This window comes from Perca flavescens, chromosome 9, assembly GCF_004354835.1.
Source record: "Perca flavescens isolate YP-PL-M2 chromosome 9, PFLA_1.0, whole genome shotgun sequence".
NCBI classification, from domain to species: domain Eukaryota; kingdom Metazoa; phylum Chordata; class Actinopteri; order Perciformes; family Percidae; genus Perca; species Perca flavescens.
Genome location: NC_041339.1, coordinates 10502585 through 10519760, shown reverse-complemented (window position 1 = coordinate 10519760; position 17176 = coordinate 10502585). Strand labels below are relative to the sequence as shown.

General features: G+C 41.4%; 1 protein-coding gene across 3 annotated transcripts in view; it reads left to right on the top strand.

Moving 5' to 3' along the window:
- brdt (bromodomain, testis-specific) overlaps nucleotides 1–17118 on the top strand; it is a 36181-nt gene extending 19063 nt beyond the window's left edge. Inside the window, exons 8-20 of one of the 3 annotated variants that reach the window (XM_028587939.1) lie at nucleotides 460–657; nucleotides 756–937; nucleotides 1083–1372; nucleotides 1494–1607; nucleotides 1707–1838; nucleotides 6259–6314; nucleotides 6498–6579; nucleotides 7938–8008; nucleotides 10396–10459; nucleotides 10539–10645; nucleotides 15565–15758; nucleotides 15965–16178; nucleotides 16271–17118. In XM_028587939.1, coding sequence (XP_028443740.1) covers nucleotides 460–657; nucleotides 756–937; nucleotides 1083–1372; nucleotides 1494–1607; nucleotides 1707–1838; nucleotides 6259–6314; nucleotides 6498–6579; nucleotides 7938–8008; nucleotides 10396–10459; nucleotides 10539–10645; nucleotides 15565–15758; nucleotides 15965–16178; nucleotides 16271–16336 — 1770 coding nt within the window. In that variant the 3' untranslated portion in view covers nucleotides 16337–17118. Of the gene's footprint in view, nucleotides 1–459; nucleotides 658–755; nucleotides 938–1082; nucleotides 1373–1493; nucleotides 1608–1706; nucleotides 1839–6258; nucleotides 6315–6398; nucleotides 6580–7937; nucleotides 8009–10395; nucleotides 10460–10538; nucleotides 10646–15564; nucleotides 15759–15964; nucleotides 16179–16270 lie in introns of all 3 variants that reach the window. The other 2 variants (XM_028587938.1, XM_028587937.1) reach the window with 2 other exon arrangements.
- The last annotated feature ends 58 nt before the right edge of the window (nucleotides 17119–17176 follow it).

Genomic DNA, 17176 nt, shown 5'->3' with positions numbered 1-17176 from the left:
GGAGGACTATGGTTAACTGCTCCTTAGATCTCTAGAGGGAAAATTCAAGACAGCTCCAGTAGCTAGACTATCTGTCAAATCTTCAGTGCTGTGGAGGAAGTGAGACTACTAAAATAGTCAATATTTGAGGGGGGAAAATGTTCTTTGCCTGCCTATACACGCTGTGAATACGGCTATCATTAAGTGAATGGTAACTGTTTTATTTGTTCAGTTTGCAGTGCTGTGCAATATAGACTAATTCCAGTGTTTCATGCCATATTACACATGACATACCTAAACACCAAGGGTTACAATAAACAAAGGATCAAAAACGGATTGGGCTTGGTATAATTATTACCGGTAAATGTACCTTACTGATTGTGTAGATTGACCTAGGCCATTGCTAAGTTGAAGCATTAGTATCAGTATTATACTTTCTATTACTACTATTAACAAAAAAACATTTGTTTATATGAACAGGAGGTTTTTGAGGCCCGTTATTTGAAAGTTCCCCAAGAAGCGGAGGGTTTTTCTCTACCTCATCGGCGAGATGACAAGGGAAAAGGAGACGGAGTTGCAAATGTGTCATCCCCAGCAAGTTCTGAAAGTGAAAGCTCATCAGAGGCACGGAGTTCATCAGAAGAAGTGGCCATGCAGCTGGCCAATATAGAGGAGCGGGTTGGTATATACATGCCAGTAACAGTGCAAATGGCTTTTGAGACGTTATTCACTTCAGTGCGTTTTACCTAATTGGCTATTAATGGCTGGCTTTTCAGTTGAAAGCTGTCAGTGATCAACTGAAGAAACTAACCCAAGAGCCCCCGATGAAACCTAAGAAGAAAGACCAGTTGAAAAAGGAAAAAAGAGCCAAAGAAAAGGATATCGCTAGACTAAAGCAGAAATCCTTGGAATACAAATCTATTGTAGAAAAAATGGCCAACCGGAAAAGTTCTACTTTGTAAGTGAGCCCCACTTGATCTTTGAATGTTTTTTTGTTTTCTACTTAGGACTAGTAATGTGGAACTGTATGTTTTAATGTTGAACTGGGATGTTGAGTTTTCCTAAGCGTGTGCTAACGGTAGATGTTATGCATGTATGTCTAGGCATGACAACAGACGCAATATTTATGGAGGACATCTAAAGTGTGAGGATGGGGTCCCACCAATACCAATGACCTACCAGGAGAAAAAGCAGTTGAAATTGGACATCAACAAGCTGCCTGGTGACAAACTGGGCAAGTTGGTGAACATCATTCATGCCAGGGAGTCCTGTCTACGAGATTCCACTCTCGAAGAGATTGAGGTTGACTTTGAAATGCTCAAGTCTTCCACACTGAGAGCCCTGCAGAGGTTTGTTGCGGCATGTCTGAGGAAATGCAACAAGAACGTTGGCAGTAAGTACAGCTTAATCCTTAGCTCTCCTCTATCAACAAATACACCTTTTTTATATTTATTGGATTTAATCAATAAAATGTGCAATTAGATTGGAGGGTTATTATCTCTTCCCTCCTGTAGAAAAAAAGCTGGTAAAGCCAACAGTAGGAATGCAGACTGGGAAATCAAAGGATACCGGTACATCTCAGGTTTCCAGTAAAGAGCAGCAATTGATTAAGAAAAAAAAGCTATTAGGTAAGCTGTGAATATGATTAATAATGTAATTGTTATAGTTGTCCTTCCACATGTGAGGCATTGAGTGCAAACATTACACTTTACTTTTTTTGTTAACAGCTAAACTAATGCCGGCTCCTGACCCCGGCTGCCCTTCACACCTCAGTGAAAGCAGCAGCTCGTCATCCAGCTCTGACAGCGGCAGCTGTAGTAGTCTTTCTAGCACTTCTGATAGCAGTGACTCTGAATCAGGTTAGCTGCTCCCCGCTAAGCACTCTGCCCTCACCTACCTTTTGTTTATCCTTACCTTCTCTCTTTTAGAGATAAGCAATGGGCATAATTCACCTGGGTGCCTCTCTACTACATTTCCAACCCTTCTTTTGGTTGCACACCAAATATTAAATTGTTTATATGTTTACACATTCATTAGGTGTTGGCTCTTTGTGTTTATTTCACACACGTTTAATATTCTGTCTACATGAAAGAGGTGTGCATGTCTGCCCCTGACATCTGAGACAATTGTTTAAAATATTTGCTAAAGCGGTTGTTTTATTGTAGTGTACATTAATTTATGTCTGATGTCAAGGCAAAAACTAAGGTGTACATTAATATGCCGAATAGCAGTGTTTCACTGCTCTCTGTGTTTAAAGTTTTTAAGTTTGTTGCACCTTTGGCCTCACTCACCATCAGTGTGGTCAGAAGTGTGCTCTGATGCACTTGTAAACACACACACACACACACACACCACACTCTAGTGGAATCACAATGTTACTGACGCAGTCTGAGGAACACTTCTACACTACAGCAAGTGCCAAGTTCTCAAATTCATCTTAAAACAATTCTCTGTACATTGAAACAGTTTCTGCTTGCTGTAGTCATTCCTTCTGTTCTTACCAGCCCCTAAAGCCCAGTTCAGACCAAAGATTTGCGATGAGACTTGCAACAACTTGCAATGTGCTGGTCTGCAGTATTCTGAAACCTGCCAGTGTACACCAATGTGACTGGACAAACCAGTCCATCGTCTCCATAGCAACGACTCTCTGTCCTTCCATTCGGACTTCAAACTTTTCAGGCTTTATGTTGTTGGATATAATTTGTAGCGTCTTAAAATACGAATGGGGATAGTGATATGTTTGCTACATTTGCATTTCTAGTAGTGATAAAACAAAAAAATAACTGTTTTATCTCTCTGATTTACTGCTTTGTGCCAACGCCGCTTCCCCTCTTCATTCACCCTGTAGCTCAATCCTCAGTCTCTGTCTAAAACTTTGCCATTTCATTTAGCTGACAGTTTGTAACTGACTTGACCAGCTGACTTTTCCCTGCAGCATTCTAAAACGGTTATGTCTTGTTGCGAATGTTTGGTCAGAACTGGTCTTAAGAGATCCCCTACTAACGTGCTTCTGATGGAAGTCATGGTATACAAAATCCACAGGCTCTTTCTCTGATAAAAGCAGTGATGTTAGAGGGACAGCTACAGCATCTGTGAAACATTGGGGTGCACAGGGTGCCATTATAGTAGTGGAAATTTTATCACTAAGCAACATTGTTCCTCTAACAATGACTACTTCCTCCGGAAAATGACGTTGCTCTGTGCTGGCAATAGATGACATGTCCATAAACAAACCCAACAATTTGTCTAATTAGCAAGTATCTTTATTGCTAATAATCAATAATACTGACTATCTAATACAAACCAAATTAGTGTAAAATAACCTAAAAATGTATAATTACCTGCTAACACTTTTCACATTGCTGGGTAGGACTAAACCAGTCGTTCTCCTGTACTAGATAGTCTGGCTACAATGTCAGGATGTGTCGAATTGTGCATGTGCAAAGTGGAAGAAAAAACTTCTTGAACACAGTTGCCGTTGCTTTAACACTTGCTGCTAGCCCTAATATGAGGCATCAGCAGCCTGAGTTAGTCCCATTCAGCTGGTATCTTCCAGTGTTACAGGCTTTTTAGTATTCAATTCCTTTTGTGCTACTATCCCTATACTACAGCTCAGCAAGGAAACAATGTAAACACAAATAAGGGCCAATATGAATTGAGGGATGATTACTTTACAGCAAGCAAAAACTGTTTCAATGTACTTATAGGTATAAGAGTAGGGTTTTAAAGGTCCCAAGGCATGAACATTTCACTTTATGAGGTTTTTTAACATTAATATGAGTTCCCATAGCTTGCTTATGGCCCCCCAGTGGCTAGAAATGGCAATAGGTGTAAACCGAGCCTTTGTATGGAAAGTTTGTTGTCATCTTTCCACTTTCTATGCAGCGGTATAAGGCCCTGATCAGACAGAGCAGGTTTGCAGGTTGCAAAACGGGATGTGCACCTCCAGTCTTTTTCTTTTCCAGCATTTGTTACATTGCCCTTTCAGACGGAGCGACGCCAGTTACGTCTTTTTGTTTTTCTATAGTCAACCACAGAATCACCCGTTCTTAGCCAACTGTTATTTTGTTGTGAAGTTAAAGGACATTGGGCAGTAACTATGTACAATGTACACCTTTTTTTTTATTTTATTTGAAATGGTCTTTACATCCCGGCAGCAATAAATAACTAATAGGCTCTGAACTGTAACTGCTGTAATCCTGTAAAAGCGTCCACCAATCGCGGCCTCACAGTCCGCTTTGAAAGAACCAAAGAAATGCCTCCTTGCTCCGCTGTGCATACTCTAGCACCCTTTATATAGAGAGTGTGGCCAACTCAAATCATGGGCGCCATATTGGATACCAACGTCCGATGACTCTACAGTGTAACCCTATGGGGCGAATTTGCTATCTTGAAATAATCGCTTATTTTCACCATAAACCGTCATATACATGTTATTATCAACGTTTGTCAATATGTAAAAGGCCATTAAGGAAATATTCTAGTGTATATTTACCTTCTATATTGTAAATGGGCCTCAAAAAAAATGCCCATTGTAGTGAGTGACTTGTGTGTAACTTAACACAAACTCGCCCATCTCAGAGGAGCGAAGCTCAATATTTCATTCAATAAAATGATGGTACAAAAGGAGCACTAACGCCCAGGTCTTATGTTGACAACGTGGACGCAGATATAGGAAACTCCGAAGGCAGTCGTAATATTAACCTAGCAGACTAGGCTAACGCTGTTGCGCTAACGTTGGCAAATGTCGACGTAGAGTTAGCTAGCTGTCTAAACTTCAACAAACAACATCCCCGTCCAAGCTGTGTTTCACTTTCCCTCAAATATTATTATGAACATAATAAAGACACCTGGACTCAGTCGAGACCGAAAGCCATATGACTATGGCAAGATCACAAGCATTTAGGTACATGGAGTGCTAGCGAAAAAGCTAACGCTAGCATAAGGCCATTTCTAAAGCAGTGTTAGAACTTTTTTGACAGCATAGTACACGTTAACGATGGTATTACTAGATTTGTCCTATGTAATTTGTTATATCTAAGAGAGAAATTGACATTTACCTCAAACAATAATGAACGGCTCCCATACTTTTTGCCTTTTTGTTCACGGGGGATCTTGTGAAATCTTTTGCCGCTTCCCTGTCTTTCATTGCAGCTAAATACGCAACAGTTGGGCCTTTTTTTTTAAGTGATTTATGTCATTTTTTAAAAATAATTTATTAAATTTTTCCACTATTCTCTGTACTATGTCAATGGAAATCAGATGAGTGTTTGTATCAAACATGGAGTCCACGAAACACGTGACCACCTCGGAACCAATCTCATAACGGGATAGCTCAGAACATTCGATTCCCTAGTTGGGCACACTCTATATAAAGGGCGCTAGCATACTCTACCCCTCCCGTGTACGAGCCTGAGCTCAATGTGCCAGAGTTACTGCAAGTCTGCTGGAGAAAGAGAGGAAAAAAGTTGCCACCTCTGCGGTAACATGCAACAGCCCGCATTGCAAAAAAGGCAAAGAAAGTGACTGAATCTCTGCTCTAAAGCAGCGATGTAGCGGTGCACATCTGTGTGTGTGTCGGAGCCCTGAGGGCAGGGGAAAGGGGTTAGACGGAGCACCCAAGGATACGCTACTTTCAAAATCTTGCTAGCTTTTCAACATTACCAACCCTACGTTTTTAAATGATTTCTTTTTAATACTGGCATCTCCATAGGTTATGAAGCTAAATTACTATTTTCATTGAAGAGTGCTGTAATTCATTGAAATTATTGATGCTAGTTGTAGTGTAGGACATTTTTAGTGTTGTATGGAATATTTATAACTATATTTCTCATTACTTTTAGTGGTAAACTGTGCCGTAGGTAATTTCTACCAAGGCAGGGCAGTGACTAACGAGTCATGTGACAAATATCCAGTATGTACCCCTCGCGAGTTGGACATTATTTCAACTTGTTGCGTTCAGGGCCCTTAACCCCGTTTAATCGCACTGTCTGATCGCAGCCTAAAACAGTGGAAAAGCATTTTACTAAGGTTCTGTGACTGATCAACAATCCAGTATAAGGCTTACCAATGTATTACTTTTCATACTATATTTTGCATATACAGTAACAGCTCTGTAAATACACACTGTTGTCCTGTTTGAACACAGAGGTAACAAATACATTTTTCTATACATTTTTGTGTATGGACTTTAAAGTATGACATAAAACGGGACCATCAGAATTTGGGTGGGGTTGGAATGTTGGCGTAGACTGAATTATTAATGTGCATGTCTTTCAGTGCCAAAAACAAAGAAGCCAAAAAGTAAAGACTCTTGCCAAAAGGTTAAGACAAAGGTAAATATATTTAGTTTTTACTTACGTAATCACGGGTTTATGGTAAGATAGCCTTGCTGGTAAAAATTAAATTTTTTTCTTAAGTCAAAGGTGACTCATGCTGCCCGTGGCAAGCAGATATCGGAGACAAAAGATTTGACAAAACCTTCAGTCAAGACTTGTCAGCCCCCTCTTGCTGTGCAGTCCTCTGTTGCAGAAACCAAAGGCTACCCAACACACCGAAATGCAGACAAGATGTGTGATGAGCTGACTTTATCACCTCCAGGTACGCCTTACATTTATCAAAAAACTCACATTAAATTTACTTTCAGCAATTTATAGGATCTTTCTATTTAAAATAGTTATTTTTCTTAAAGGTGCCCTGCCACACGTATTTCACTACTTTGTGGTAATGTCTATAAGTTCTACCATGGACTCTAACATTTTTTAGAGAAACCTTGTTTCAAGCCATTCTAGCGTGGTATAGAAAGCCTACAGGAAGACTCAGCTCGATTTCTGCCAGTTCTCATTAATATTCAACAAGTTAAACTGTTTGAATCTGATTGGCTAACAACTAGCCAATGAGAGCCTGGCTGTCAGAATCCTTTACCCAGCCCAACTGGGCCAGCTAATGAAAAGTAATGAGCTCAGGCAATATGATGTTAGACTGACCAGCTTTTGTAATTGGCCTGATTTCTCTGCTTATTTCTGTTTGAGTGGCTAAAGCTGACAAAGGAGGTAGCGGTTAATTTTCACATTCACAACATATATGGACCTAACATATTTCAAAAAATGCAAGTAAAAACGGTTTTGTATGGCAGGGCACCTTTTAAGCAAATGGGCATCCATAAACCTTGGGCATGGAGAACATGTTCCCTTTGCTACACTGTATCAATTCAAATGAATATAGTTGTTTCTTTTGATGTTGCGGACATGAAAACCTTGAGACTGTTAAATGGGAATTTACTATTTACCTTTTTAAGCTCATGTTCTTTTTTTTTTTTTTTTTTTTTTTTTTTCTGCATTATCCTCTCATTCTTACCCAGCCTTTAAGTAGCAGTCCCTTTCAGCAACTTCTGAGACCTAGTGCCAGACCAGCACCAATGATGTGGCTCCACATCAAATGACGCTTCCTCTTCCAATGCATGTTCAGCTTAGACTGCCTGATCCCCCAAATTGTCCCATGTGCTCAGTGTCCTTCAGAAACGTACATGTCTAATAGGGCTCAACAGTAAAGTAATGCAGTAAACGCCAAGCAGCGGCGAAGTGCTGCAATAATTAAATGTTTCTGCTGCCGGGAGGCGTGTTCATCAAATTCTTTGTAACATAGGTCAACATGTCACACAGGTCCCAGTACTCTGTTTACTGATTGGCTGGGGGTATTCTCTGGCTTGTTGCCACACTCAGCAGTAGAATCAAACAAGCCCCAGCTCGAAGAGGCTGCCACAGCTTTCCCTAAACATTGTATGGCAGTTTGCCACCGGTCACACTTCACCACTGCTTGATGTGTTTTCGGCTTAAGGGACCAGTCAATTGCAGCCCCCTATTGCGTGCTGTAAGTTTGTATAAATATACAGTAGCTCCTTGCCTCTCACATGGCTATAATGTGTTGTACATCAATATATGTCCTTTACTGTTTGACAGATTTGTCTGCCCTTTTATCCCCCATGGCATCTCCAGGAGTGTTGCTGGATTGGGCAGCCACCAGATTTGAGGTACTTTTGAGGAAACGGGAACTCTTCACAAACACAGTTTGCTTTTTTGTCTCACATCATTTTGTGATGAATCTTGTTATGAACTGTCACCTCTGGACTGAACCCTTTTTAAGTGACAAGTGTATGTATGAGATTGCACAGGTCAGTTTATTTAGCGTAAAGGTTTTATGTGTAATTTCTGCATTACTGCTGACCTATTGCACATTTTGCAGTGGGATTAACCCAATGCACTTCCAGATAACTCTAAAGGGCTTCCCTGGCTGTCAGCAATAAAAGCCATTCATGACCATTCTGTCATTGTTTTACAGTAGATCATCAGAAATCTCATCAGGTGCATCACAGTTACCTTATCGTCTCCCAAATTGGCATATGATGATGTCCACAGTGAAATGTCACGTGGACGATGGCATTGTTATCTGTCTCCCCTCTCTGCTGCGCTGTTTGACTGAGTGCCGAGCACTCAGGGCCAGATGTACGTACATTTGCGAATGTAGCGTTATCAGCGCCATGGCCAACCCGCAGAAGGCGCACGCTTTGATACTTCAGTTCGTGTCGTATTTACCAAACCTGCAGTTCATCGGGTAATCAGCGCCTTTCTCCGTCCACTATACCGTAAATTGCGTGCATCTTTCTATCACGGATCAGCCACCAAGTCAGTCAAAGCAGTGAAAACAAAGATTTAGCGATAACAAAGTTGATCTGCTTGTTCATGAGGTAACAGCTTGATGCGTGTTATTTCAGCATTAGTGGTGGGGAAATGCATGTATTGACTAGTGAGCTGTAGCAAAGCGTTGTAATGCGAGTAATGAGTGCAGACTGCGATATTCCCACTGCTGATACTATGACTGTTTTGAAATGATACTGATACCAATATTTGTAATGTAGCGAGGAGTTCAACAACTGCTGGAATGGAATGTGAACGCTGAGTCGGAGATTCGATGTCCTCTTTGATTTCTTCCAGTAACTGTAATATTGCATGGCTGCTTAATCTATAATGCTTAATGATTTTATGTTCACTCAACTGAAAAAGTGTGATACTTGTGGCAAAAATCTTTTCAGCTCATCTCCTTGGCCTATCTTCGTCTTGCTCGGATTACTGCTGCCATTTTACCAGGAGGCATATGTGAGGAAACCCGCTTGCGGCTGGTTTACACCTGCTTTTAAGAGGCGGAGAATTTTCACCACAAAATAGAGGCGCGCTTTCACGGGTGTTTTTTTTTTTTTTTTTTTTTTTTTTTTTAAACATACCGCGGAATACATAATTGATGCTTCTCCTCCCATCTCTTTATGAGAAACTCCCACTTTCCCCTTCACCCTCCCATGAATGTGCATGAGACGAAAAAGCATGACATTTTCAGTCTCTGCGACAGGCAGTCTGCGCTTTTACCTCAATGCGGCCTGTTTGTATATACATACTTTTACGTGCACGATGCAAAACAAATACGCCTGAAGTGGGCGCAAAAGTGTTAGTACATCTGGCCCTCAGACTGCTAAAACTGATCTCATCAATCGTGATGTTCTTTCGCCAGAAATAAGTGTGTTCCATAGACTGTAAAATAAGTGTGTTCCATAGACCGTAAAATAAGTTTGTTCGTAATTGTACCAGTAGCCTTTTCCCTTTTGTCCCTGTCTCTGCCTTACTCTCTTTCGGGTGCGTGCTGTCCAGAGGCAATATGCAATTACAACTATCCAAACTGATGACTTTGAGGGTGAAGTGACAGCCTGAATGTCCACCTGCAGTTGTACTCGTACTCGATAAATCGGAATTGTTACTTTTTAAAGCACACAATATTGTTACATCACGATGGCTGTCAGCCATGTGCTGCACATACTGTATAATCTTAAATTGTCTGACTCAAAATTGTTGCTCCTCATTTAACTGGTTGCTCAAATAGCATAACCACAACAACACTTTTGATTAAACGCATGCATTGCCTACATATTGCCTTATTGCTTATCTACAAATCATTTTGCAGTGTTACTACTTTTTTTTCAGTTGTCAGTAGTTAGGTCGACACGAATATCGGTATTCATTATGTAACCGTTATTTACAACAACACAAAATTATAAGTAATTGTTTTGTGATATATGTGCATGTCAACAAATTTGGCCCTTTAGTATAATTACATTTCCAATGCTCCCTGTCAGTTCTTTTTGTAGACTTACAGTTGTAAGTAAAGTATTCAAGGTCTATCAGAACTGCAAAGGAAAAGCTCCAAAGCAACATGACTTACAGTAGCGGTTCCCTACAGTATACCAGGTTATCCTTACAATTTTATATTAGGAATATATGATAATTATGTTTGTTTGGGCTGGAATATGTGGAAATATTGGCTGCATTACTGTTGAGCATTAAGGACCTAAATATTTTAAATCTCACTTTTCAGCAGGGCCCAGTGCTGTCCCCTATTAGAGACAGCCCACTGCAGTCCAAAGATGAGACCAGGTCCAGTAAGTCACTAGAAGACCCTTACTTCGACATCACCATTTTTTAAATAGTCTAATCCTTATTTTCAAGTGATAATTACAGATTACAGATGCCCTGAGGATTTTCCTGAAAGTCAGCTGACTAATGTGCCTTGCACCAACACAACAAGTACATTTGCTGAAGAGGAAAAAGCCCAAATTCCCAAAAAGGTTAGCATTGTTTAATTGAGTTTGGTCCATCTTTTCCAGAGGGTGTGTTGCACCAGTAAGGATTAATTTTGTGTCTGTCTGCTGATCTTTTGAAGTGGGGTAGTACAAAGAACCATAGTAGATGGCGATCTGCACGCAGGAGTCCCAACACGGAGCTACGCAAATGCTGCTGTGGACGGGGCAACACAGCAAAACGGATTATAGGCACCTAACAAAAGGACCACCAAAAAATCAGTAACTGTTTAACCCTTGTGCCTATACGTATTTAAAAAGGTTCCTTAAATGCGCTCCTAATGCCTTCCTAAAACTATGAAATTACTATACATTATTATTTTCAACTTTTACGGAGTTAAACCCACATCAGTCCTGATCATAACCAAATATCCATTCATTTTCAGAATTGTACCCCCTCTTTACCTTAAATTTCAAATGTCCCCTTCCTTAAGCTGCTATAAAATATTTTATATTTTCCAATTTCACTTAGTTAAATCTTTTAATCCATCAGTCCTGATTGCTACTACCAAATATTCATTCACTTTCTGACATGATGCCTGTCAAGACTCATGCTATTGGAAAATAGTAAAAACTACAATTATGAAGCCAGGGGTCTAGATTGAAAGTCTGAAAAATGGAATGCTTAAGTTTATGCTGTAATGGCTCATGTTTATCGAACCATAAAGAGTAGAAACCTACTTTGGTGTCTTCATAGCCCTTAGATAAGGTAGGCCTATCCATCTTGGAAATCCAGCGTTTTTTGGGGTCTTTGTGAAATAAATCAAAACTGTTACATCCAAGATTGATATACTGTATGTCCATAATTTATGAATTTTGGTCGTTTATCGCCACTAGTTCAATTTCATCCCTGTTGACCATTTAGAGGTGGTGCTTAAAGCACTGAATATTCACTTTGCGCATGCAAGGTTCAAGTATGTATACAAACAATGTCACTTGTGACCCCTGGATGACACGGGAGAGACTATATCTTAAGGTGTCCTCAGGGGATCTGTTCAGTTTCTCTTTTTGGGTGCAGTTACGTTTACTTACATTGGCTGAAGCCTTTTTCTACATTGCCGTCGCTGGTGGCCTTGTGACTGCGTCGGTTGGAGCAGCGACAGTTTGTTCTTCCTCCAAGGCCGCAAGGGCTCACCGCTAGGAAGTTAACTTTTTACGGAGGTTGGTGAGTCTCGGCGGTGAAGGGAGCGTTTAGCTTCCCAGTCCCAGTATGAGTTGTTTTCTTTGCTTTACATTGGATTAGTGGCTGTGTTAAGCAGTGTGGTTAAGCACTTTTTATTTTACTATATCTCTTTACATAAATATTTTTTTCTACTACTATTGGCTAACAGTTAACATAGAAACGATCAGACATACATTTAAATGCCCTCTGTAAATGGACAGTATTACATGGCTATGCTGCTGCTTGCTGGTAGGGGCAGTAAATAACAACTTGACCCATTTTGACAACAGTACAGTGGAACGTTTGCCTTTAACAGAGCAACCGTAATAACATAATATACTATCATTACTGAGATTAAACTACATTCTCGGTTATATTTGCACTGAATAAGGTATTCAATAAACAGAAACATAACTCTTGCAGCGCACATGAACAGATGCGCAATATTAGCTCACACATAAAATAGCACCCTCGTGAATTAGCCTACTGTTGTTAATGTACATTCATAAATCCTACATAACATCGTCCTGTACCCACAGGACATCAGACTTATTGATGTGTCCACAAACTTTAGTCCAATGAGGGGAGAAAGGAAAGTGTGATAGCGTTCGAAAAAAAAAGTAGCTTCCACTTAAGGGGCCCTATCTTGCACCCTGCGCAGCACAGCGCAAAGCCCCACGCAAGTGTCTTTGCTAGTTTTAGACTGACGCAGTTGTCAATTTCCCGTCCAGTGCCCACAACTAGGGTTAGTGTGTGTCTGACAGGGTGGGAGGCGTGGCATCACGATGGTGTCCTCCATCGTGATGTCAGTCAGTCATCACGATGAACGATAATAACACAACCCTAATGGGGATCAAGCCTCTCATTCCTGGGCAGGCTCACATTCCTCGGCCCAGGGCTCAATGAGTGAGGCGGGGGACACCTTTTTATGCAGGCAATCATGCGCATGGCCCTGGATCGCCTACAGCTAGACGTACCGCAGCAGGCCGACTCCAACCCTGACCGCCTTTGCTTTGGCCCCCTTTGGAGGAATACTTGAGGGAATCCAGGGGACTGCGTCCCGTGCAGACGGGAGATTGTCGCCACAGATGCCTGCCTCTCGGGGTGGGGTGCAGTGTGGCAGGGTAGGACAGTTCAGGGGCGTTGGTCTGCGCATGTCAATGTTCTGGAGCTGCGTGTAGTGCACCTGGCTCTCGAGCACTTCCTGCCATACCTGAGAGGACAGCATGTGCTTGTACGGTCGGACAACCCATCAAATGTCTTTCATGTCAACCACCAGGGTCGCACAAAGTCTGCAAGGCTGCTGCAGGTGTCCTGGGACCTCCTGACGTGGACAGCCCCTCGTCTGCCCTGCCTGCAGGCAGTGTATCTACCGGGAGCCCAGAACCAGGTGGCAGACTTCCTCTCTCGTCGCAAACCGACTCAAGGGGTATGGCGCCTCCACCCTGAGGTGGTGCATGTCATCTGGGACCTCTTCGGCAGAAATTAAGTGGATCTCTTTGCCTCAGAGGCGTCGACTCACTTCCCCCTTTGGTTTGGCCTGACAGAGATGTCCAGCCCTCTGGGTAAGGATGCGCTGGCTCATCCCTGGCCCGTGGGTCTGCTGTATGCCTTTCCACCGCTTTCTCTGATTTGGCAGACACTACAGAGAGTTCTTTGGGAGGGTTACAGGGTGTTGCTGGGGACCCTTACTGGTCAGGCAGGACATGGTTCTCTCTGCTGCACAGACTTTGTCAGACAGAAGAGACACAGACGACTCGAGGATCACGTTGTGGCCGAACACGGCATCCCTGCAAAAAGTGCGGTTCCATTTACACCTCAACCAAACTGGCTCGCCCGGTTCAGCCCACCACCTGGCGATGGAGGGGTCGAGCCGGAACCGTTGTGTCCAGTCTGGGCTATGAGAGCCTATGTTCCTGCTACCGTGGGCATTCAGCGGTCAGAACAGCTGTTCCTCTGCTATGGTGGCCCCAATAAAGGTTGCGCTGTCTCCAAACAGGGCCTTTCCCACTGTATTGTGGATGTTATTAGCTATGCGTATGGGGCGAGTAAACTCCCCCTGCCATCTGGCGTGAGGTGCCACTCTACTAGGAGTGTTTCCACTTCGTGGGGTGCCCTGAGAGGTGTACCCCTGGAGGACATATGTCCCGCTGCATCGTGGGCATCGCCGGGCACACTCTCAAGGTTTTACAGGGCCAATGTTGCCATTCCCAATCCACTGGGGGTGGTCCAACCATCCTCAGAGGGCTAAAACAAAAATGGTGACGGAGACAGAAGAAATCAGTCACAGACTCGTTAAGCAGTCTCAAAAATGTTATCAATTTCAATAAAAATGTATCGCCATCGGCATTCCTATCCATAATACCAGTCAAAACCAGAAAAATAGCATGTAAAAATCTTCAAATTTGATGCCAGCACTCTACATTAAAAGCCTGATGTATATAATGTATAATTTCACATCTGAGTGTATGCATTCTGATTACACAGTTTGTTTGACGTATTATAGTAACTGAGGTTGAACTTTGAAAACTTGAGAAAAAAATCACACCCTTAAACAAAATCTTGCCATATGCATTAACACAGCCAAAATGATTAGAGAAATAAAAATGTAAAGATCAAAATAGTCCCTAGTGAGGCACAAGGGTTAAGTGTGTGCTATATTTATATTTTCACCGCTTTACCTTGCTGTCAGACATCCCTTTACGACAGGAACTGAAGGCGTTGTGGTATCTGGCCCTATAAGGTTAAAGTCTGTAAAAAGCTCAAATATGCTGAGAAATCATGAGCACTGTGTTAGGGATGTAAGTTCAGTGATTTTCCTCTCAGCAGAGTGATGTGTTGAAGAGGATGTCCTATTTGATTCTGTGATTAGGTGACTTAGTGGGATTAATGATTTTATGTGTAGTGTTGGAGCCCCCCCCTCCCCCCTAGAAACTCTGACCTCAAAGGGACTCCGACCTTTACTTGCCAACTCACAACTGTTTACTTTATCTAACATGTTACCTAAACGTACCTCTTATAAACCATGTTCTTGCTGCAGCAAGACGGAGTGCACATTGGCTTTGTACTCTCCGGGTTCTGCGGGACTCGTCATTGATGCTGGAAACTTGATGTAATAAAACCTTTACGATCAAGTACAGTGTCAAGCGGATTTCCTCTCCACACAGCATCACTACTCAAAACACAACAGCGTTGTAAACATTTAGGATTTCTTCAAAGCCACCAGACTCCTTTGACAAAAATGGTAACTTTACCTCGAAAAACACAGGAGTTGTTGGTCTACTGCTGCCTGGATCTGTTCGTGTTAGTGTGTGATTTTGGGTTACAAACTAAAAAAATAACTAACCAATGGTTACTGTTTTTGTCAAAGTCTGTTTTTTTTGCTGTAGAGAGCAATATAACCGCTTCAGTTCCCCGTCCTTAAGGGCTGTTTGACAGTAAGCTAAAGGGGTGAAAATATTTTAAATATAGCTAACTCTAAAACTAATATTGCTTTTTTAGGTTGTCCTATTTTTTTTTTAGGTGGCTAAATACGTTTTGCTGTTTGCCGTATCCCCAGCAGTTCATTACTTAGCTTCTTGTCTTCTCCCAACTGGGAAAAAGATCTGAACCCTCCCTTTTAAGTTTAATTAGCTTATTCAAATGTTTGTATGTCCTTAAGTGGACGGACATCAATTAATGCAGCTTTAAACCTGATCCTAATTAATGCCAATTTCCAATAAACATGGTGATTTGTCTTGTTTAGGAAATTGTTCTGAAAAATGCTGAGTCTTGGGCAAAGCTGGTAAGGCAGTCAGTCACTGCAGCTGCAGTTAAGTCCTCAAAGGAGAGCTTCCAGCAGTTCCGTAAGGTTGCCATAGAAAAAGAAGAACGTGAAAAAGCACTGAAGAAGAAACTGATGGAAGACACCAAGGAGAGGGAGGCTACTGAAAAGAGCAGGTATTCAGCTAATACATCACATTTGCTTCTTTTAATACCCCAGGCTAAAACTGCGCCCTTAGACTAGGTTTAAAAGCTGCAAATTTTTCTGCATAATCAGTTTTTGAAAGATTGCTGATAAACCAAAGGTGCATTTCCTTGTAAAAGCTTGGTGGATGATTTGAGGAGGGCTACTTCCAATTAACAAGGACAATCTCCTCCTACAGTTTACTAGGTAAAGCAGAAACAAATTCACAACCTATTGAGGAAGAGCCGGATTCACCAGAGAGCATTTGTACAGAAGCTACCCTAGATGCTCCTAAAGATGTTGAGCAACAAAAGTCTCCGATAGAAACAGAACCTTTAACAACACAGGCCTTGGTGGATAGGGAAAGAGAGATGGCCCGCAAAAAGGAGCAAGAACGTCGCAGGAGAGAGGCTGTGAGTACCCTCATTCATGTTTTAATGTTGTTCTGGCTTTCGTAAAATAGCATTTTAACAACTGTTCTGTGGGTTATTTTTCTCTTTTATAGATGTCTGGTATTGACATGACTATGCAGCGGGACATCATGACTACGTTTGAGCTTAACCTGGACTAAAAAGAAACTGGATTTACTTGAAAAAATAGCTTGCTGTTGGTTTCTTTCTCTGGCCCAAAAGACAACTGCACATCAATCGTATTGCATGTAGAAAATAACATGTTACCTGTGGGGAACAAATCATAAACATTTAAATGTGTCTTGCCCTTGTATTTGAAAAGGTTGGTAAATGTCTGCACTGATGCACTGTTGAATTTGAGATGATGGGGGTGACGCACTGTCAAAATTCAAACCTGAATCTAATCTTTTATGTAGGTTTTCACATTTGGATGAGTCCTCTTTCAGCTGACAGTTGTGTATGGAAAGCTAATTAATGCATCTATACGCTGTAGTTAAAATTCCACCGTCTTGTTTGCTGAAATGTGCAGTGTTTAGTTCTTCTGTTATGTTATCCGATTTGATGAACCTTTACCACCGTGTTTTCAGTTTATCCTGACTCAAATATACTAAATGTATGGAAAATGGTGTTTTTTATGTTTATTACATGCACACATGACTTTTTCTTTAGAAAACATTCTTGCACAAAAGTAAATTAACATTTTGAACAAAGGTTGGTAGGTCCTTGTCAAAGTTTCCAATGTGGAATTGATGTTAATGATCTCAGCTCATTTGCTTACTTGAAAATACCATACACGTTAACTGTACACACACTGCACTTTGTTCATACAGTTTTGGCTGTTCCAAAGTTGCTTTTGGAGACTATCAACATGTTCTGTATGTTAGTTTGTACATGCTAAATAAATAAGAATTTATTTTTAATTCAAAATAAAGCTATTTTCACCAAGCAATCTGAGTCACTTCATCACTACATCCACTTATAGTGTAGTGCAGAGTATCCCC